The sequence below is a fragment of the Epinephelus moara genome, chromosome 22 (genome assembly GCF_006386435.1).
Source record: "Epinephelus moara isolate mb chromosome 22, YSFRI_EMoa_1.0, whole genome shotgun sequence".
Taxonomy (NCBI): Eukaryota; Metazoa; Chordata; class Actinopteri; order Perciformes; family Serranidae; genus Epinephelus; species Epinephelus moara.
In genome coordinates, this window is record NC_065527.1 from 25,470,977 (window position 1) to 25,489,772 (window position 18,796).

The 18,796-nt window shown below is 41.7% G+C and overlaps 1 protein-coding gene across 1 annotated transcript in view; it reads right to left on the reverse strand.

Annotated features, from left to right (window-relative positions):
• Window positions 1–18,796, reverse strand: part of LOC126384058 (ephrin type-A receptor 7-like) — a 209,745-nt gene that overhangs the window by 16,494 nt on the left and 174,455 nt on the right. The window contains exons 9-11 of the mRNA XM_050034916.1: window positions 8,691–8,746; window positions 2,757–2,882; window positions 518–703 (exon numbers count right to left, since the gene is read on the reverse strand). Of these exons, the coding sequence (XP_049890873.1) occupies window positions 518–703; window positions 2,757–2,882; window positions 8,691–8,746 (368 nt within the window). The remainder of the gene's footprint in view (window positions 1–517; window positions 704–2,756; window positions 2,883–8,690; window positions 8,747–18,796) is intronic.

Genomic DNA, 18,796 nt, shown 5'->3' on the forward strand with positions numbered 1-18,796 from the left:
TATATTTGTTTCATTCAAAAATTGTGTAAAAAGAGTTAACTGCTGTGGTGGTATATTTTAATAAGGTTACCAATAAGTAAAAGATATTTAATAGTTGTCTATTTTTTTCATTACTGTACCGAAAAAAAACGAACCGTGACTTGTGTACCGAGGTACGTTTTCTTGGTAATTAAGTGTCTCTTTGTAGTCATTCTGTGTCTTTTTGTGTCCTGAGGTTTCTACCGTTTTTTCCCCCTGTTAAAGGGTTTTTTTTGGGGAGTTTTTCCTTATCCGCTGCGAGGGTCATAAGGACAGAGGGATGTCGTATGCTGTAAAGCCCTGTGAGGCAAATTGTGATTTGTGATATTGGGCTTTATAAATAAAATTGATTGATTGATTGATTGATTGATTGTTGTTCCTTTGCATCTCTTTGTAGCCATTGTGTGTCTCTTTCTGTTTGATACGGGGGCCCCCTGACGCTTTGGGACCCTGGCCTGTGCATGTTAGGCCTGTTCAGTAATCCATCCATCCCTCTTACCAGTGGTGATGACTCCCTCCAGCCTGATGATGTTGGCGTGGTCAAACTGCCCCAGGATGCCGGCCTCGCTGAGAAAAGAGCGACGCTGTTTGTCTGAGCAGCCGGCCCTTAACGTCTTTATGGCCACCGGCAGCTCTCTCTTACTGGGGAGCTTCAGGCAGCCGCGACACACCTCCCCAAAGTCGCCTGTAGCGGAAGACACACAAACAGAGATCATGATCCCTGTTGATTGATGAAATACTACAGAGAGCTGGGGGAGAATAGGGCAGTGTGTTGCAGGTCGGACTGATGACATGGAGTAATATCTGAGCAAAGTTTGAAAGAAAGTGAGAAGGATTGAATGGGAGTTAGACAGAGGGGGAAACAGGTCAGAGCAGATTCAGATGGAGAAATACCAACTCATTGTGGAGGAAGAGAGATGACGCAAATGAACAGACACTATTGAGGGAGAGAGAGACATGAAATACAAAGGGATCAAAGAGAGATCAAAGATGGAGTAGGGTGCAGGTGAAACAGTGGAACATCAAGTGCAGACGAGGCAAACAGTGGAGCTCGATTTTGGCAGATCAGTAAGTTGCCAGACTGATTGAACTGGTTTCTCCAATTTGTCTCAAGGCAGGTTGAAGGAAAGTGCAAAAAATAACTCGAGTTGCCTCAAGATTACTGCAGCTGTTGATAGTCCCTGCTCTGCCGTCTGTCTTTGCCTTATCTTTCTTAGATTTCACAATAGAAATGGTAAAAAATAATGTTGCTTCTGTTACCATTTTGGACAATTTAAACTGAATTGCATCATTCCCACTGTGCCATACACCCCATACTTATTATATTCTTCTATACCCAATGTGGTGCTCATATCCTACTGTAAATTTAAAGGGGCACTCCACTGGTTTTACACATGAAGATCATTTTACTTGCTACTCATCCTGTAAAAACAGATGTGAAATGGCTGCTATGGTTCTGAAGAGAGCTTTCTAAAGCCTGAAAAAACAACCCTGATGACGGTCTTGAGACAGCCTGTGCAATTAACTTTGGATGTGGAGTTTGAAAGACATGGGCATTTACTACAGAAGCAGGGTGTAACAAAAGATGCTTTCGCATTCTGGGAAATGTAGAGTCCAGTGTATTAGGAGCTTGACCCATACTTAAGACTAAGATCCCCTTTACACCTTACAATAAAATCTGTTTGGGTGTATGGTTTGCAAACAGATAGTGCTTGACCACATGAAAGGACTGGTGTAAATACGGGATGTCGTATACTGTAAAGCCCTCTGAGGCAAATTGTGATTTGTGATATTGGGCTTTATAAATAAAACTGAAAATGCATTGAGGACAGTTTGTGATCAATTGGCCAAACCGTCACCAGAGGAGGTTGAACACAAGCGTAAATGTAACTACACTGTCAATCCACATACAACAACTACGTAGGCGGAAATACATAATCTCGCGGTAGCAGGGACTCGCTCTAACCTGACGCTGAAGCTGCGGGATGCACGATGGTCTCTCTGTCATCTGATGCTAACACTACTGCCATGTCTCCCTCATCTGTAATATATTCTTCCTGTAAGTCGCTGTCTTTACAATCAGGTAGAATTGTTTCATCCTCGTGAACCTCGCTGTTGCCTTGTAAACCTCCCTGACTGGCTCTGACGTATTTAACAAAGAAAACTGTAGAGAAGCTAAGATTTTTCAAAAATATTGGTTTTATTTTTATGCCAATATTGACTCTGAAAATGCAGACAATTGCATAAAGTCCAACCTATGTTTTTTTCACAATAAAAAAAAAACATTTTCTTTTATTCTTATCGTAATAGTTGTTGGCAGGGACCCATTTGGACTGCTGCGGGTTGCGGGGTTTACTTTGCAGGACTGAGTCAAGATGAGACCAAGTGTCTGTTTTCAATTTTGTCTGACGAAAGTATATTCGTGAAACTTGGCAATTCAAATAACAACTGAGCTTTTTATGAAGCAGGGGCTGAGCAAATGGTCTAGAATGGCTACTACACAGGGTGATTGGATCTCAAATGGGTCTCAGTGTGGACACTGGAGACACATACTGTATTAATTCCAAGGGTAACTGTAACCAGGTTAATATCTAGGTACAATCTGGATACGAGACACATTTTAATGCAAGGTGTAAAAGGGGGTCTAAAACTTAATACTTCAATACTAAATACTTGCTGAAGAAGCCCTTTAAAAACAGGAACAATTCTGTATTTTTTTCCGTGCACACTTTACGTACCTGTGTGCACAATTCTCTCTATCTTGATGCTTGAGTTGTCCAGCTCCTTGGCGAAGGCGTGCACAGCCTGCAGGAGGTCCTCACAAGTCTCTGGGTCAATGTAGGTCCTCCGTGTTGGGATCTTAACTGAACACACAAACACACAATATAAGACCTCAAAAAAAAAATTAATTCAGAAGTGTAGCAGTGAGGAAAGACTTTTCCCGGTCCATCAAATCAAAAGGACAGCAATAGAAAGTGTATGGCCCACATGCTTGTCTGCACAAAGAAACACATTAAAAGATAGAAGTCTGCAGTCCCAGCAGCAAAACGTCCAGATGAGGCACAAAACAGATAAAAGAAGGCACTCTCAGACTGACATACCATTAAACTGCGTATAAGCAAGTAAATACAGATAGCTGGTCAACTGTTTTGGTAGCATAAAGAGAGTCTGCTGCCCTGGCGGTACCTCTCTCTCAACACAAAGCAAAACATTTCTCATGTCTGCATCGCTTTGTGCTCCATTGAGACTACAGTCAGTGGAGAAATTGGTATTTCTGCCTCCTCCAACAAAGAGTTCCTCTCTGTATGATTGTTGAACATTAGACCAAAATGTTGTGTCTGGGAAGAAGCCCTTGCTCTCTGATCTGAAGACTGAAATCAATACCTCAGTTTTACTGTTGATGTCTGAGATAGCTGGAACATTTTCTACTATCAAACCCCACTATAACTGTAGGCCGACTTTCAACATCTCAGATTGGCGTTTTAAGACAATTATTTGTGGTTGTACTAACCAAATATAACACAAAATTGAATATACTTTGAAAATAGCTGATTTTTTCACACTGCTTTTTTTTTCCATTAAAAGATGCTTCTGTTTATGTATTCATAACTTGTCTAATTCTCTGTTTTTGTTTGTTTTGACCTTGCGAACTCCAGAGGCAGGGAGAAAAACCAAGATCAAAGGCCCCGAGCGCTCAAATCTGACTTTGGGTTTCCTCCGCATGGCTTTAGTGAGATCACAGCGCTCTTCTACGAGGCTTTTTGTCTTTTCTGCTTGCTTCAAAATGTTATCTCGCCAACACACACACATATGCAAAATAACAGACACGCACAAACACAATATAATCTTCAGGCAGAAATTGGGACAGGGCATAATAGACAGTGAAATGCTGAGGCAGAGGAACCTTAAAGTGGCAGGGTGCTTGTAGTTGGCTTGCTGCTTTGTTGTTAGTTTTAGAGTTTGGGGTTACTGGTACTTCCCAAAAATTATGACAGCTTAGGTGACAGCACAGGTACCTCTGAAAAAAAAATCTCCCAAAATAACATGTCTCTGTGTCCTCTATCCCTAATGTGACATTTGATAAATAGCCTAGTTAGTATAAAAGTGACATGTTGTGGGCTAAATAACTTGCTAACAACGACAAGGGTTTAATATCAGTAAAAATAGCAACATGCTGGCCTAAATTAAATGACTTACTGCCATTTCACTGTTGGAGACAAATGTCCAATGTTGGAATTAAGTCATGAGAGTTTTACTAAGTTGGTCCACGCCCCTGTGATCTTAATTGTTTGGTGTAAGGTGGTCATAAAACTCACTCTGAGCTGTCCTAAGTCATCCTTTCTTATCTTGCCGTCCCAACAAAATCAAACATGTTTAATATTATCATGCATTTTTTAGTGTTGGCTTAAAATTGAGCATAGCGTCAAACTACAATGTCAAGCTCAGCTCACATTGCTCCTACATCAGCTGATCTCTGTTCTGTTCCCAGAGGGTCTTTGCTGCTGCTCCCCCTGCCTTAGGCTTTCCATGTAGGCGCATGGAAGGGCAGGGAGGTTTGCCTCTCAGGTTTTCATCATTTGCACGTGGAAGGGCAGATAGGTGTGCTCTCTCCGCCTTATGCTTTCCACGTAGAAGCATGGAAGAGGCTTTCTATGTAGGCCCAAGAAAAGGCAGAGGGGCCCTAGAACAGAGCCATACCGCCAAATATAATCCTGCAAATGGAAATAAAGTTTTCTTTGTGTAAAAGGAGGAAAACAGGAGCAGCAGCATTTTTTTTAGCCTGTATCTGATCCACCAACCGGCACTTATTTTGTGAAATGGTTTGCCTCTCATTCCCACAGTCTCCTCCTACAGAAACAGTGCAACTACCAAATGGAGGTTGGCAGTGAGTGGAAAAAAATTAAAGTTTGTATGCAAATACAGTTCATCTTTATGGATTATATTGATGCCGACTTGACAAGGAAAATGTTTTGCAGACAAGTGTGGCATTGTTAAATATCATATTTCTTAAAGGGAGTTAGGTGAAATATTTTCCACCCAGTGCAGGATGGGAATGATCCCAAAAGGAACCTAGTTATAATCTTGCAAATAGTGACCCTGCCAGATCCCCAGTCTTTGTAAAATCTTATAATGTGTGACTAAAAGGACACATTGTCTTTAGATGCGAGTGGGTGTCAGACTTTAAAGTCTCAGTCTTATAAAAGCCTTTCAAAGTCTTCTAGTACACGTTAGGCATTGTAGTATAATTCCAAATAGATGAATTCATATTCCCTATCCACTCTTCAAAGAAAAAGGTTGTTATTAACTCACTAATGAGACAAAACAATTGGAAATTTCAGGTGACATTTAAACTGCGAGTGATATTGACCCCGACTGTTCGACTGTACACAACCAAACAAAAGCGCTTTCTCAATGAGCCTCTTGTTTTCTTTATCAACTGCCAATGGTATTTACCGAACACTAACAAGTGGCAAATAAACTAGCCAGCAGATAGCCAATAATCATTAACCAGTGGACTATAGTTCTCAATTAGTCGACCTTTGACTCTGGTTACTACACGTTAAGGCTAATCTTCCAGGAAAAGGCCTGGTAGTTTTCCCAAATGCCGGTGCCGAGGCTCCGAGATGTGATTACAGCTCTAGATCGACTGGAGGGACCCTATACTGGCTGCCTCATAACGGCTTATTGATCCAACACAAACACACTCACAGATATGTTTGTGTACAGACACACACACATACACACTCATCGACAAATAAAGCCAAAAGTCCAATTATGAAGCAAATGAAACCTTTTCTATTCAAGGCCAGGAGTGAGTGGAGGATCGAAGAGTCTTTTCTGTCAAATAGGGTTTTCAAACACACTCTTGTATCTAACAGCCAGCTGTGCAGTACACACACACACACACACACACACACACAGAAGGGGGTGTTCACATGCCTCATAAAATGAACAATATCAGCTGAAAATGACTGCAGACACTCAGAAACACGTATGACACACACAGGTGCACGCTTCATTGGCTCTGTGGCTGATTAGTTTCAGGGTTAACTGTGTCAATGCCAGGAGCGATTGAGGGGAAACTGAAGCATGTTCACACTCGGCTGCATAATCTTCAGCGGACCATGGAGTGAGCATGCCCAGCCCCAAATATTTTCATTCTAAACAAAAGGCCGCAAAATCCATTGCGCTTTTCTCTCTTTCTCCATTGCTTCCCCAGACATCCTCTCTTTTCATCACTCTCTTACATAGAATCAAACTCAGGATGATATCTAAAAACTGGAGAGTGCAGATGATCCGTTCCCCCATCCTTCCCATTGCATATTTCTAGGTCACACACTCTGACATAAAACTAATGTTCTGAGCAGTGTCACTTATGATGAGTCATTTTCCGTCTCCGCCAACTCACCTCTTCGTACTCCAACTCTCTTCCCTCTTATTGCGCCCTTCACTCCTTCCTTCCTCCTCTACTTTATTACCCGCACACTCATTTATTCACTCATTCTCTCTTCCCCTGTCCGTCTGTGTTAATATATGGTCGAGGAATGTGTTTTTAAGAGTCTAGCGGGCGAACAGATGGGAGGAGAAAAAAATTTAAATCAGGCTTACATGACACTCTCACACACTCCACATCAGACCTGCAATGCCATGAGAGGATGTTGTACCGAGTCCACAGTCATGGAACAGGAAGTGGACTCAAGAGAGTGTGTGTTGGATAAAGAGAACAAAAACGTGTCTTTGTGCCTATTTATGTGAGTGTCCGTGTTCTACAAAAAAAAAAAAAAAAAGATGTGTGTGTTTGAAGAGTGGGCCAAAAGTGTGTGTTTGTGTGTTTCTGTGTGTATTGCGTGCTTGTCAGCTGTTGGCATGTCTTTGTTTGGGCAGATTTAATTCCCAGCCGCATGGCTTCGGCTCATTATTCATCAGGCATAGTGCTCCAAACCTCTCCAGAGGGCTCAGCATGCTGGGAGATTAAACAACGCAAATGAGCACGCACACACGGGTACCCACGCACACACTGCATTTACACACACACACACACACACACACACACACACACACACAAAAGGAAACTCTAAAATCGCACGTACATCCACCACATTAGCAAAGCACTGGCACACACTCATACACACAAACAGGAAGAGATATGTCAAACTACTTCCATTCTGTCACTGTCAAACAAAAAAAGCCCACTGAGAGTTTTGTGAGTGGAGTTTTAAAAAAAAAGAAGCAGCATTTACGACCTTGTACAACATATACAACAACAACATTTAATATCTGTTCTGGAGGCGCAATCTAAGCTGCTGCCCGCCTTGTTCTGGAGCTTTTACCCTCTTTCTCCTTCTCCCCTCCCCCTGTCTCCAGCTCTTTATCTTCCCCCTCCTCCTGATCTCAATCTCTCTCCATCAAACTCAGCCGCACACACCACCTAATGGAGTGTGTCAGTGTGTTCAGAGTTGGCTAAGCATGCACTCAGAATTAAGAATTAATGCCGTGGCACTACTTAATGCCTCAAAAGTCATGTGTAATGCACGCGCGTACATTCCGGCACATAGAATAGCAAAGACAAAGAATTTATTGACGGACTCCTCAACATATCATCAGAGTTTGAACATAAAAATTCACAGCTGCAGTCTGGGTAAAGAATTAATTTGTGTAATGACTTCCGTCATTACACAAGTACAAGTAGTATAAGTTTTAAAATTGTGAAAAAAAATGAGCAGTATGCTCTGCTCTGAGACGCTGAGGGTGTGTCCACTAAAGGAGCTGAAACAAAGATCTAGCTGCTGCAAAGTGATGGACTCTAAGTAGCAGCTAAGGTGGAATTTATACTTCTGTGTCGAATCGACGCTGTACCTACGCCGTAGACTCTGCGTCGACGTAGAGCCTAAGCCTTAGCCTGACGTGCACCTCCCCAGAAATGTATCTGTGTCGCCTCCACGAAAATAGCATCTTAAGTCTTGTGTGTGATTTATCCTACGGGAATTTATACTTCGGGATTTATCCTGGCTTCATATGAGCAGAGGAAATCTCCGCTCGTTGCTAGGCTAATTTTTACAATGCAAAATGCCATAGGCTTATGCTAATAACGTTAGCATGACATATTTGTTTGGAAAATGTGTTTAGTGTAAGACAGTTGTTTTGTCAGTGAACCTTGTGAGTTGGAATGGAGACGAATTTTGTAACGTTACCTTTGTTAAATGTTGCTGTTGTCCCTGGTTTTATATGAGAAGAGGAAAAGTCCGCTAGCTGCTAGGCTAATTTATACAATGTAAAACGCTGTCTGTGAATGCTGCGAGTTATAGTGAAGCCAATTTGTGTACTTGCGTTTGAGATTGTCTCTATTAGGCCACGTTTAATGTATGTTTTAGGTGTGTTTTGAATCAACTAAACTTTACAGCACTTCACAGAAACCTCCGCTGCCAACTAGTGGTTTGGAGGTGCAACTGCAGAGTGACACAGACACACCACTGTACAACTATAAATGCTCACCATGGCGTAGACCACGTGCATAAATCCCCCTTAACTCAGCAGCATGAAGCACACACACCCCACAAGCTGAACAACGAGCCACGCAGCTGCCGACTCTCACTAGCAGCTAACACAGTTTTGCTTTTCCTGCAGATTAATACACACACATCTGTAATATTTAATTGACGACTGTCACTTACACTGGAAGTAAAGTTCCTCGTCTCCTTCCTGTGAAGCTTTGCTGTAGCCGCATTGTCTGCAAAGAGAAACAAAGAAAGGCATCAGACAGTTGATTTATCCCACCGACACAAACAAATACAAGCATCAGACGCTGTTTATCTGGCAACGTAATAGATTACATGGAATGTGCAAAAACTGTGAGATGAGAGAAAGCGGAGACAAGAGTATCGACAGTGGAGATGGAGAGGATACGGAGAGGCATTCACAAAAAACCCTGATGCGACAGCACTGATGAGCCACAGAAAGATCTGAGGCTGAATAAGTGGAAATCCTGCCTGATTTGACTGAGCCAGTCACAGATACACTCAGATAGGCTGGGAATTGATACGCTATTGTTGTTTCACCCTGATGGAGTTTTTATGAAAAAGATGAACCCACACACACACACACACACACACCCATGTGCACACACATACACGGGCAACGGTACTTTCTACACGTATGTGCACACTGTTATCTCTCATCCCTTGCCACCATATGGGGTCTAAAGAGGAAAGAGCTCTCTATGATCTGACTGCTGACGGCTTTTCGGCTTAGAGGGGTAACTTGGCTCTTTACGCTCACACACACGCACACACACACAAACCACAAAAACACACACATACTGTAAGTGAGAGATTAACAAGTGATGAACAGACTTTCTGGATGGCCAGCGCCGTGCTTACTTGGATTAGAGAGAGGGATGAAAAACAAGACAAGAGGGATACAGCCAAGGAACTGAAGAAAGTTTTGATGGTAATATCGACAACACATCAGAGGCTCTTGTAACAAACAGGGTGCTGATAAAATATATTCTAAATACCCCAGATATTTATGGAAATATTGTGCTCCTCTTTGCATATACTGTTTGGTTCATGACATATTTGTAAATGTCTTTACATCTGCCAGCATCATAACAACAAGTTAACGTGGAACATTTTTATTGTGTCTGGTTACTTAAAAAAAGTAGATTTTTTAAGGAAAAAATGCTTGTTTCTTTTTAAAACTGTACTTCTAGTCTATACTCAAGAATATTTTTGAGCCTTTTCACTTCACTATATTTGCAATCTATACCTTAATTATCACTAGTCTGCTCTAAAAGCAGGGATTGTGTGTAGTGGGGGAAGAGAGCACGAAGAGCACTTCTACTGCAGATGCCAAGTTGCCAGCTGCCTGGAAGGAAAAAGGCACCGCCTGTCTTTTGGCCATGATGTGATGATGATGGAGCAAAACCCAGAAAAAGAGGCAGTTTCCAAAGACAATCCCTAGCCACATCTGGCCACCCTTTTTGAACCAAAATCTTAACTACAATTGCTTCCTTTTTTTTGCCTCTGTGGACCAGTGAATTTGCAGCTACAGTTTCCATCCATGTCTGTCCAGACTCATATGTAGTTATGACAGTTGACAGTGCTTTAAATGTTGCTGCAAAGAAGTTGCGTATTCTAAAGCATGGATGCTTCACAAACATTTTCAACTCCACAGCACAGAAGATCAGCACAGTTTCAAGATTAGTGTCACCAAGTCAGTTATCTCGCCATATGTCTCCCCTTCTGTGCCTGACATTGACTAATGGCCAGAAAAGTGTTTAATGCAGAACATTATGATGTCACAGTGAAACTGACCTTTGACTTTTTTGATATAAAACATCACATTATAATTTTTTTTGTCATAATTAGCATATGAATTCTTGAGTTATGGCCAAAAAACATATTTTGTGAGGTCGCAGTGACCTTTGACTACCAAAATCTAATCAGTTCATCCTGGAATTCAACCAGACATTTGTGCCAAATTTGAAGAAATTCCCTCAAGGCATCATTAAGATATTGCACTCGTGAGAATGGGATGAACGGACAACCTGAAAACATAATGCCTCCGGCTATCACTCGCACAGAGGCATAAAAAGACAACAGTATAGTGATGAAGTGCATGCTGTGCCTCCTGAAAAACACAGAGATCTCTGCTTTTAAAAACTCCTCTTCTAACCTCCACAAGCACATTGAAGTAAGTTGCAAATACTGTACGTGAAAATGCAGTTAGCAAGCTAACATTAGCTATGTTAATGTTCTAATGTTTTGATGTTATGATAAAGCTCAAGGTATAGAGTGGAAGAGATGGAGAGAGAGAGTGGGAGGTTGTTCATATAGGGCTATAAATTCTATAGGCTTTCTCCTTATTTGTTAAATTGGCCTGCTCATCAAAACAAGTGCTGTTTAAACATTGTTCTGCATTTGCCCACACACTCTACAGAATATTAAAATGGAAAGTAGCTTGTACTGTGAGTAATTTACTAACCAGGTATTTTTTAAATTTTACTCAAGTCAGTTTTATGGGACTAATTGTACTTTTAATTGTGTATAGATTTTCAGATCTCTATCCCAAAATGCAGTCTGGCAATTGAGCTTTGATTGATGACACTGAGGTGCTCAGTCGGTATCTGGGAAAGTCAAGGAGTGAGATTGCCCATGCATGCGTCTACAGACCTGGACGTGTGTGTGTGTGTCTGAGTGAAATATAATATCTGCTCAGGGAGCCGTGCGTTAATATGAATGTCAGAGCACATCAGCACTTCACACAGAACAGGTGCACAGCTGAGAGGGAGTTCACAGAGAGCCTGATAGACTGTTTTAAGCATGTGTGTTCCTGTCTCTTTACGTGCATGCATGTGTGTGTATATGTATGTGCTTACGCGCACGTACGCGCAAATGCTTGCGTGCGTTTACGGGATTGTGGTTTCTTCTGTTGCATGTGAGTGTTTGCATGGGGAGATGTGATAGAGGGTGAGGCTGACACATCCCTCAGCCTGTGCAGCAGCAGGGTCTGAGACAAGGTCAGGACCCTGTCTGTCAAAACACACCAGCAGACACATGCAGCACAGATCCTCAGGGCAGGAGATACCAGACAGGGGAGAGGAGACAAGAATGAATAGATAAAGGAGCACAGCGGAAAAGGGAGCGATGGGGGAGCGAGAGATGAGGACGGAGGGCAGGACGGTACCAGGGGAAACAAGATGCAAGAGACCAAAGGGGGGGTAGAAGAGGTAAGGGAGCAAATGGTTAACATGACAAGAGGATGAGGGCAAAGCAGGGGAAAAATCAGTGAGACAAAATGCGAGGAAGTCGGGAGACGGAGAGGCAGAGGAAGTGACAAGAAAATATGAGGTTACGGATAAGAGGATAATTGGGCAGAAGAGTATGCAAGGAAGGAGAAAAAGTTGAAGAGGCACACAGAATAGCCCATAAAGTACACGGTTAGGGGGCAGAGGCAGAAGCAAGGAGAGAAAGAAGGGAAAGAACTGATGCTAGAAATTAAGGAAGGAAGGCAGGGGTGGAAAACTGCGGTTAGGGCACAGCACGATGAGTTGACGGAATGAAGCCAAACAGCAAGCAGGGGTGCAGAAATATAAAATTTAAGGGGACAAGTTAAGTGATATAAAGAAAGTGAGAAGACAAGGAGGTGACTAAGCCTTGGAGCAAGGAAATAAGGGAAAAAAAATAAAATAAATTGGCAGGGCTGCATGAAGGCAAAGTCGCATGACGTGATTCCATTTCCATTACTTCTTTTGAAATGTCACAGATGTGACAAAAATGAAATAGCTGATGCAAAGTAGTTCTTTTTGGAGGGTGGCTTCTTTTTGGGGTATGAATTCAACGGTAACAGTCTCCATCACATTTTCAAGTTCATTTCATATTGTAGTAGACCGCAGTACTGAGGATATAGTATATGGAATTGGGCCAAACAGCTTGGCAAAAAAAAAAAAAAAGGGGGGAAGAAAAAGGAGAAACGGTTTTGGCTTATTATCATTCTCTGGGTGTGAGGAAAGCTAAAAGAAGCACAGAGGTAGAGAAGAGATGGCATGACGACTGGGAGGAAATGAAAAGAGGAGAAAAAAGTGGGGGGAAAAGAGTAGGGAAGAGGGGAGTGCAGACATGCCAGTGTACCTGGGCATCAGCTGTGTGAAGGGAGGAAGAGGAGAAAGAAGAGGAGGAGGAGGAGGAAGAGTGGAGAAGGAGGTCGAGAGCAGCACCACGCTAGCAGGAGTTACATTGGAGGAGCTCGAGCAGACGCTGCTGGGAAAAAGACAAGGGAGGGGAGGGGGGGGTGCCAACGTCAATTCTGGCTCTTCTCATTACTTTAGTCAACACAACTTTGGAATGATGAATAGACTCCTTTCTCCCAAATCTAATAACTAACCACTGGATTATAGCGGATGCTGCCAAGAAAACATGCAAAAATGATCAAGTATTCATGGATCACCAGTACTTTGAAAACATATATTCTCTATTTTGAAAATAAATCCTGCAGTTCTTCAATCCTTCGCAAAAATTGGTTCCAATTTTCTGCTTTTGACTTGAATTCTGGACCAATTTTGAAATGTTAACACTTCTAAAGAACCAGATGGCAGAAAGAAACGTGTGGATGCCAAAACACTGAAGATTCGGGCCAAATTCTGTCACTGTCAGCTCAGCCTCATCAAATGTTAATGTTGGCAAGAACTGCCATCTTAGTTAAAATCTTTGTCCTTCAGAGATTTGTTGAGAATGCATTTCATTTTGAATGCATCACTGTAATTAATAGAAAAGGGTAGATTTGCACAACAAAATATATTTTCTCTTCAACTGTCTGCATAGCAATATTAAACTTAAAGAATAAGGAAAGTCATATTCTATATTTTCTTTAGCATCAACAGAACCCATAAAAAGACCAAAACACTAGACCTTGCTACTTCCCTATAGTCTGTGTGAGGCACTCAAATAAATATTTTCAATCTTTAAAAAGAATAAAAAATGCCCTGCTGTGTCCTGTTGCCGACTTGGTGCCCTATAGTGCAGCAAAGTGGTGTGGTATGGGACTGACTCAAAATTAACTACAGCACCCATGTTAATTGTAATGAACAAAACATGTCACCCATTGCAACCTTGTCACTCATATGTGTGTTTTGAATTAATGTCATGGACAGGAGGAGCACTTCATTGCTGGTTTTGGTCTTTCCAAGGGTTTCGTCAATAAGAAAAATATAGAATACATTGGAAATCCATGTCCCCTTTAACATTATAACTTGGAGAAAGGAAATGTGTTATTATTTAAATAAGGAAAGGACAATAGATATAAACAATAGGCACTGTTTAACTAAAGTTTATTTTCTGTGCCCTCAGTTCGCTTTTGAGTGGGTATGTTTGCTCAACAAAATGCTCTGTGCTTTGTCTCAAAATGGCGCTTGACATTTCTGCTTTTAATAATCGCCATGGTCCCTGAACTATAATGAGACATACTGAGTTTGAACTGTCCGTGAGAAGAATGGACATCAAAAGTCTGTCCATTCTTGATTAAACGCTTCTGCTTCTCTGTCTTTAGAACACGTCATGTAAAATTACTTTCGCCTGAATCTCTTATTTCTCAAACTGTCGTCTTTCATCTGGTCTCTCCTGTGGCATGTATGTCTCACTCAATCGAGTCCCAATGCTCACTGGAATGCACAGATTTGATTGGCTATTTAGCATCACGCGAGATGATTTAATGCATTCAACTGGGCTGTGAGTTTCCTGGTTGCTAAACCAGTGCTACAAATGCTGCGAAAGTAAATATAGAAACGTTCCATCAAAATTCAATAACTCTAAATAAAGTATTGGTTACAGGTTGGGGTCCGGTTAGGATAGCGTCCAGGTCCTGACCCAGGGGAAAGAGTGGATGACTGGTTAGCAACAGGGACGTATTTTGGTCATGTTGCTAACACGGGGGCTGGTGACCCCCCTAATATGGTATACTGGCCATAGAGAAAATTAAACCAACCCAAGAAAATTATAGTCTGTACGAACATAAAATCCCTGACTTATGAATGGGTATCTGAATTTGAAGGTAGGCTGGATGATAATGCCAGAATTGCCACTAGCCACAGTCTACTTTATGAGATGTAAAAGTGCTTAAGCTCATAATGAGTGACTAGCAAAAAACAATTGATTTGTCTATGAATCCTGACAGGTGTTATTGAGCTGAATTTTATTCTTTTATGGCTGTTGGGAGAAGTTTCCCCTCGGGGTTTTAAGCCAGATCTCCCTTAAGTTTTAGGATCAAGATCATGGTTTGGGTTGAAATTAAAGCATTTTTTTACAGAAAGGTCTTTCTGATAGAAAGCCCTGAAGCTTAACTTATCCCATGTGCTGTCTGAGAGTTAGTGGAGTCAATCTGAAGTAAAATTTACTGCACCTAATCAGTTACAATTATATACAAATTTTATGTGTTGTTTCTATCTTTATGTTCAAAAGCAAAAAGAGGAAGAGGTGGCAGCTTCTAATGTAACAGATCATGTTAAATGGGCATATGATATCGTCTCATATTGATCGCAGGCCCCTGAATTGAATAAAATTGAACTTGTGTTGTGGCAGACTTTGTGATAGCAGCAAATATACTGTAATATCATTGCCTAAAGAATTGATATAATATTGTATCATGATGACGCTAGTGATTTACACTCATACTGCGGGTAAAAAACATAACTCGGAACAACATTAGGGAAATAAATGAAGAAGCAGCAACCGTATGAGGCAAAGATTTTTCTTAAATGGCATTACTGTAATAGTAGTGATGATTGTTTAAAAGAAAAGATATCATGATTTGGGCTGACAGAATTAGCTCTAACCTTATCTACTTATACACTATGCATCTCAATGTCAAATTCAGATTTTTGCTCATTTTCAAGTACAAGCACGAGCTCACTCACTCATGTTTTCGGGAAAGAACATTAAGCAGAAAAAGGAACGGATGCCATGTAAATGAAGCCTATTCACTGCCTCTCAGTACCTGAATTCTCCTCTAAAATAAAGTGCAGTTATGGAAATAATATGTATAATAGGTGAGACAGCAGGAATAGAATCTTGGCTGACAGGTGAAAGTGAAGCAGAGAGGAATTAGGCCAGTGGAAAGCTACTATGTAGGGCAAAATACATGGAGAATAGGGGAATTTCATAAAGCCACTTTCTAGTCTATCATACTTTTCATCCATTAGTATGACTCTGGTTTATGAAACTCACTTTGACACCTTTGTTTTCCTCCACTGGAAGAAGCTGCTCCTTGAGAATCAACATTAGAGTGATCCCTGCTGATTACATAACCTTCCCCCATTTTCTTGCACAAATTGAATGCCAGCCAAATATAGTTTTAGGTTTGGGTTAAGGATCAATATCAGCTCCATACTTACAGATAAAGTAATAATTTATTCATTTGTGACTATACTAAATGGCAACACATTTTCAAAACTGATGCAGAGCCCTTTGGAAAGACAGCTCTCACATAAAAAATGGAAGATGTCTGTGTCTGCTGGTGGGGGGGGCTCTCTAAAACATGAAAGCACTGATCTGTACTAGACATGCAGGAAACTACACCACAGCGCTCGAGACCTTTCCTCTCGGCCTGCCCGTCTCTCCCTCGTCTCATTTTTCTCCCCTCGTATCCCACTTTTTTTTCTCCGCTGTGTCGCCAAGAGTCAATGGCCCTATGAAATGACCCTCTGCTTTACTTCCCACTTCCTCCTTTCTTCTTGATCTCCTCTCCATCTCCTGCTGCTGATAACTTCTCACACACTTGTAAGACACAGACGTACACACTCACTCAATCACAAGAGACACGTGCACGCTGGTGTGGCCACTGAAGAGTAAACAATCCCCGCACTGACCAGTCAAGCCTGGGCTTCCTGGAGAATGTTTGGGTGATGCCCTGGAACTCTGGCTCTATCAAAGTCTGTCAGGCACCAATGGACTGTGTGTGTGTGTGTGTGTGATGGGATGAGGTGTCACAAGAGGGTATGGAAAATATTTCTCGTTGTTCCATTATAATTTTCCTCCATTTTTATTCCCCACATCATTCTTTACCTTCTAAATACAAAAAACTCTCTGCTACTGAAGGAAAGAGTGGAAAAGTAGTTGATGACTGATTTGGTTATCTGACCAAAGTGCTGCATTTATAATCACGGAGGCAGATTAACAGCGTGTGGATAATTATTCTAGTAAAAGACAGACATTTTTATTTCCAGTTCTCATCACACAGGTGTCTGGTGTTGTTCTGAGCTGCAGTGATGGAATCAGAGTGTAAAATCAGCGACACTGTCAGCCATCACTCGGGGGATATAAAAAACTTTGCAAAATTAAAATGCAGCCATAATCATTATTGTGTGTTTAGTGTCCTAAACGATCTCACAGTTTGTTAGACGCTCTGTTTTAAAACCGGAGTGTGAACAGAAAGCCGGGAACAATAAAACGATTCTACTGAGCTATAAGAATATGTTCTCTTTTTACCTGTCACTCAAGACTTTAATCCATGTTGGGATATTTTTTATCCCCAGTTACCTGATTCGTCAGAGGTCGAGGTGTTGACAGGTTGTGATCTGATCCTCTGAAACCTGCTCCAGAGCAGATCAGCTATTCAGCGTAATACACTTTTCCCTTTGCTAGTAGAGCAGAGTCCTGTGCACAGCTTTGCAGTAGATGAGATGCCTTCCTGTTTTGTTTTTTTTCTACTGGTGTGTCACGTTCAGTGTCACGATAAGCATCATGAAGCAGGTTAGTAAACAGCAGAAAGCAGCATGGAGGCCAGTGTAAATGTTACTTATTTCGTGTCTCTTTTCAAACTCGGTTCCAACTAATTTGGAACGATCTTTGATCGCATCCAGCTTGGTGTTTAATTTCCATCATTGCCAATAAATACCCATCACTACTTCAGGGTAATTTGTCCTGGGTGTGAATGCAGATTATACAAAAGACAGATATTAGAGGGTGCTAGTGGGGTTTTTTGTCCAGTGGAATAGGAGTTTAAGGTAATATGGGGATTTAGCCAGGTAAAAAGTGGGCCGGCTTCGAAGTACTGGAAACCAGCATTAACCCCAGTTAGCTAGAGTTGCTAGCACCAAGTCCTGCCTTGTAGTCCAGGCATCTCGAGCCAAATTATCCACAAAGGTCTCCTCCTTCTCCGAATGGACCAGATAATTAAAACTTGTAAAGACACTGACTAAAGCAGTTCCACGTAAACATCAGTGTTTCTCCGACACTCTCTGGTGGCCAGACACCAGGAGGAGCTGCTAGCTGAGCTGCTCTGATAACTTTAGACCCAGATGTCTGATTACTAAAATCCTTCAGCTCGTTAAAAGATAGTTAAAAACAACCAAGATCTAGAAAAGCGAAGATGACGAGACTTGAAACAGTGAAAAAGTAGTCGGCAGAAAATGTGTCAGTGTCCAGCTATCTTGCTGTCTGGCTGACAGACAGCGGTAAAGGAAAAGCCTGGTAAAGGTCAGGACACTGTTATACCTCAGTAACTTTCATCTTATCCACTGTAACAGGTGTCAGACCCAAGAAAAAGACATAAAACCACCAAACAAGACAAGAAGTCAGTATAGATGCGCCAACTGAGAGGCAAATCTGATGAAAACATGACTACTACATGGTACTTTTCTGAATCATGGACCAGCAAAAATACTGGAAAAAAGAACAATGGTGCATTCTGTCTATCACATACCCTTACATAGAAAACAACCGGTGAGTAAGCTGCTGGTGTGTTTTGGTCTTAAAAAGAGTCAGAGCCAACCTGCTGCTGACACGTACCTTACATCAAAAGTGAGACATCTGATTATGTGGGCTTCCATAAATGCAAACGCATGCCTCACATGTGTACGGCCGCCTGTGTCTTTCATATGTGTGTGCACTGAGACTCATTTGCATGCTTCTGTGTGAGCAGGCAGATCGATGTAACTGAGCCCCCCCCCAGCTGTGGCCAGGAGCTGGCTGTCTTTGCAAACAGGAGAGCATGGTAATTGAGGCATCAAGCCATTCCCTCTTTGTCTCTATGCAAAACATGAAGAGCAAGTTAATGGTCCAGCAGCGATGAACAATGGAGACCACTTGCAATGAATGCATAAAGGAGAGAAAGATAGGCATTATTATTCATTACTTGGCTGTGCATGAGGGGATGACATTGCCTTTCCTCAAAGCAACAATGTGTTTAAATACTTATGTGTGTATGTGTGTGTGTGTGTGTGTGTGTACAAAGAGTAAGTGCATTTTTTGTACATTCTGCGCACAGTATTTCTACTACAGGGCTGTTC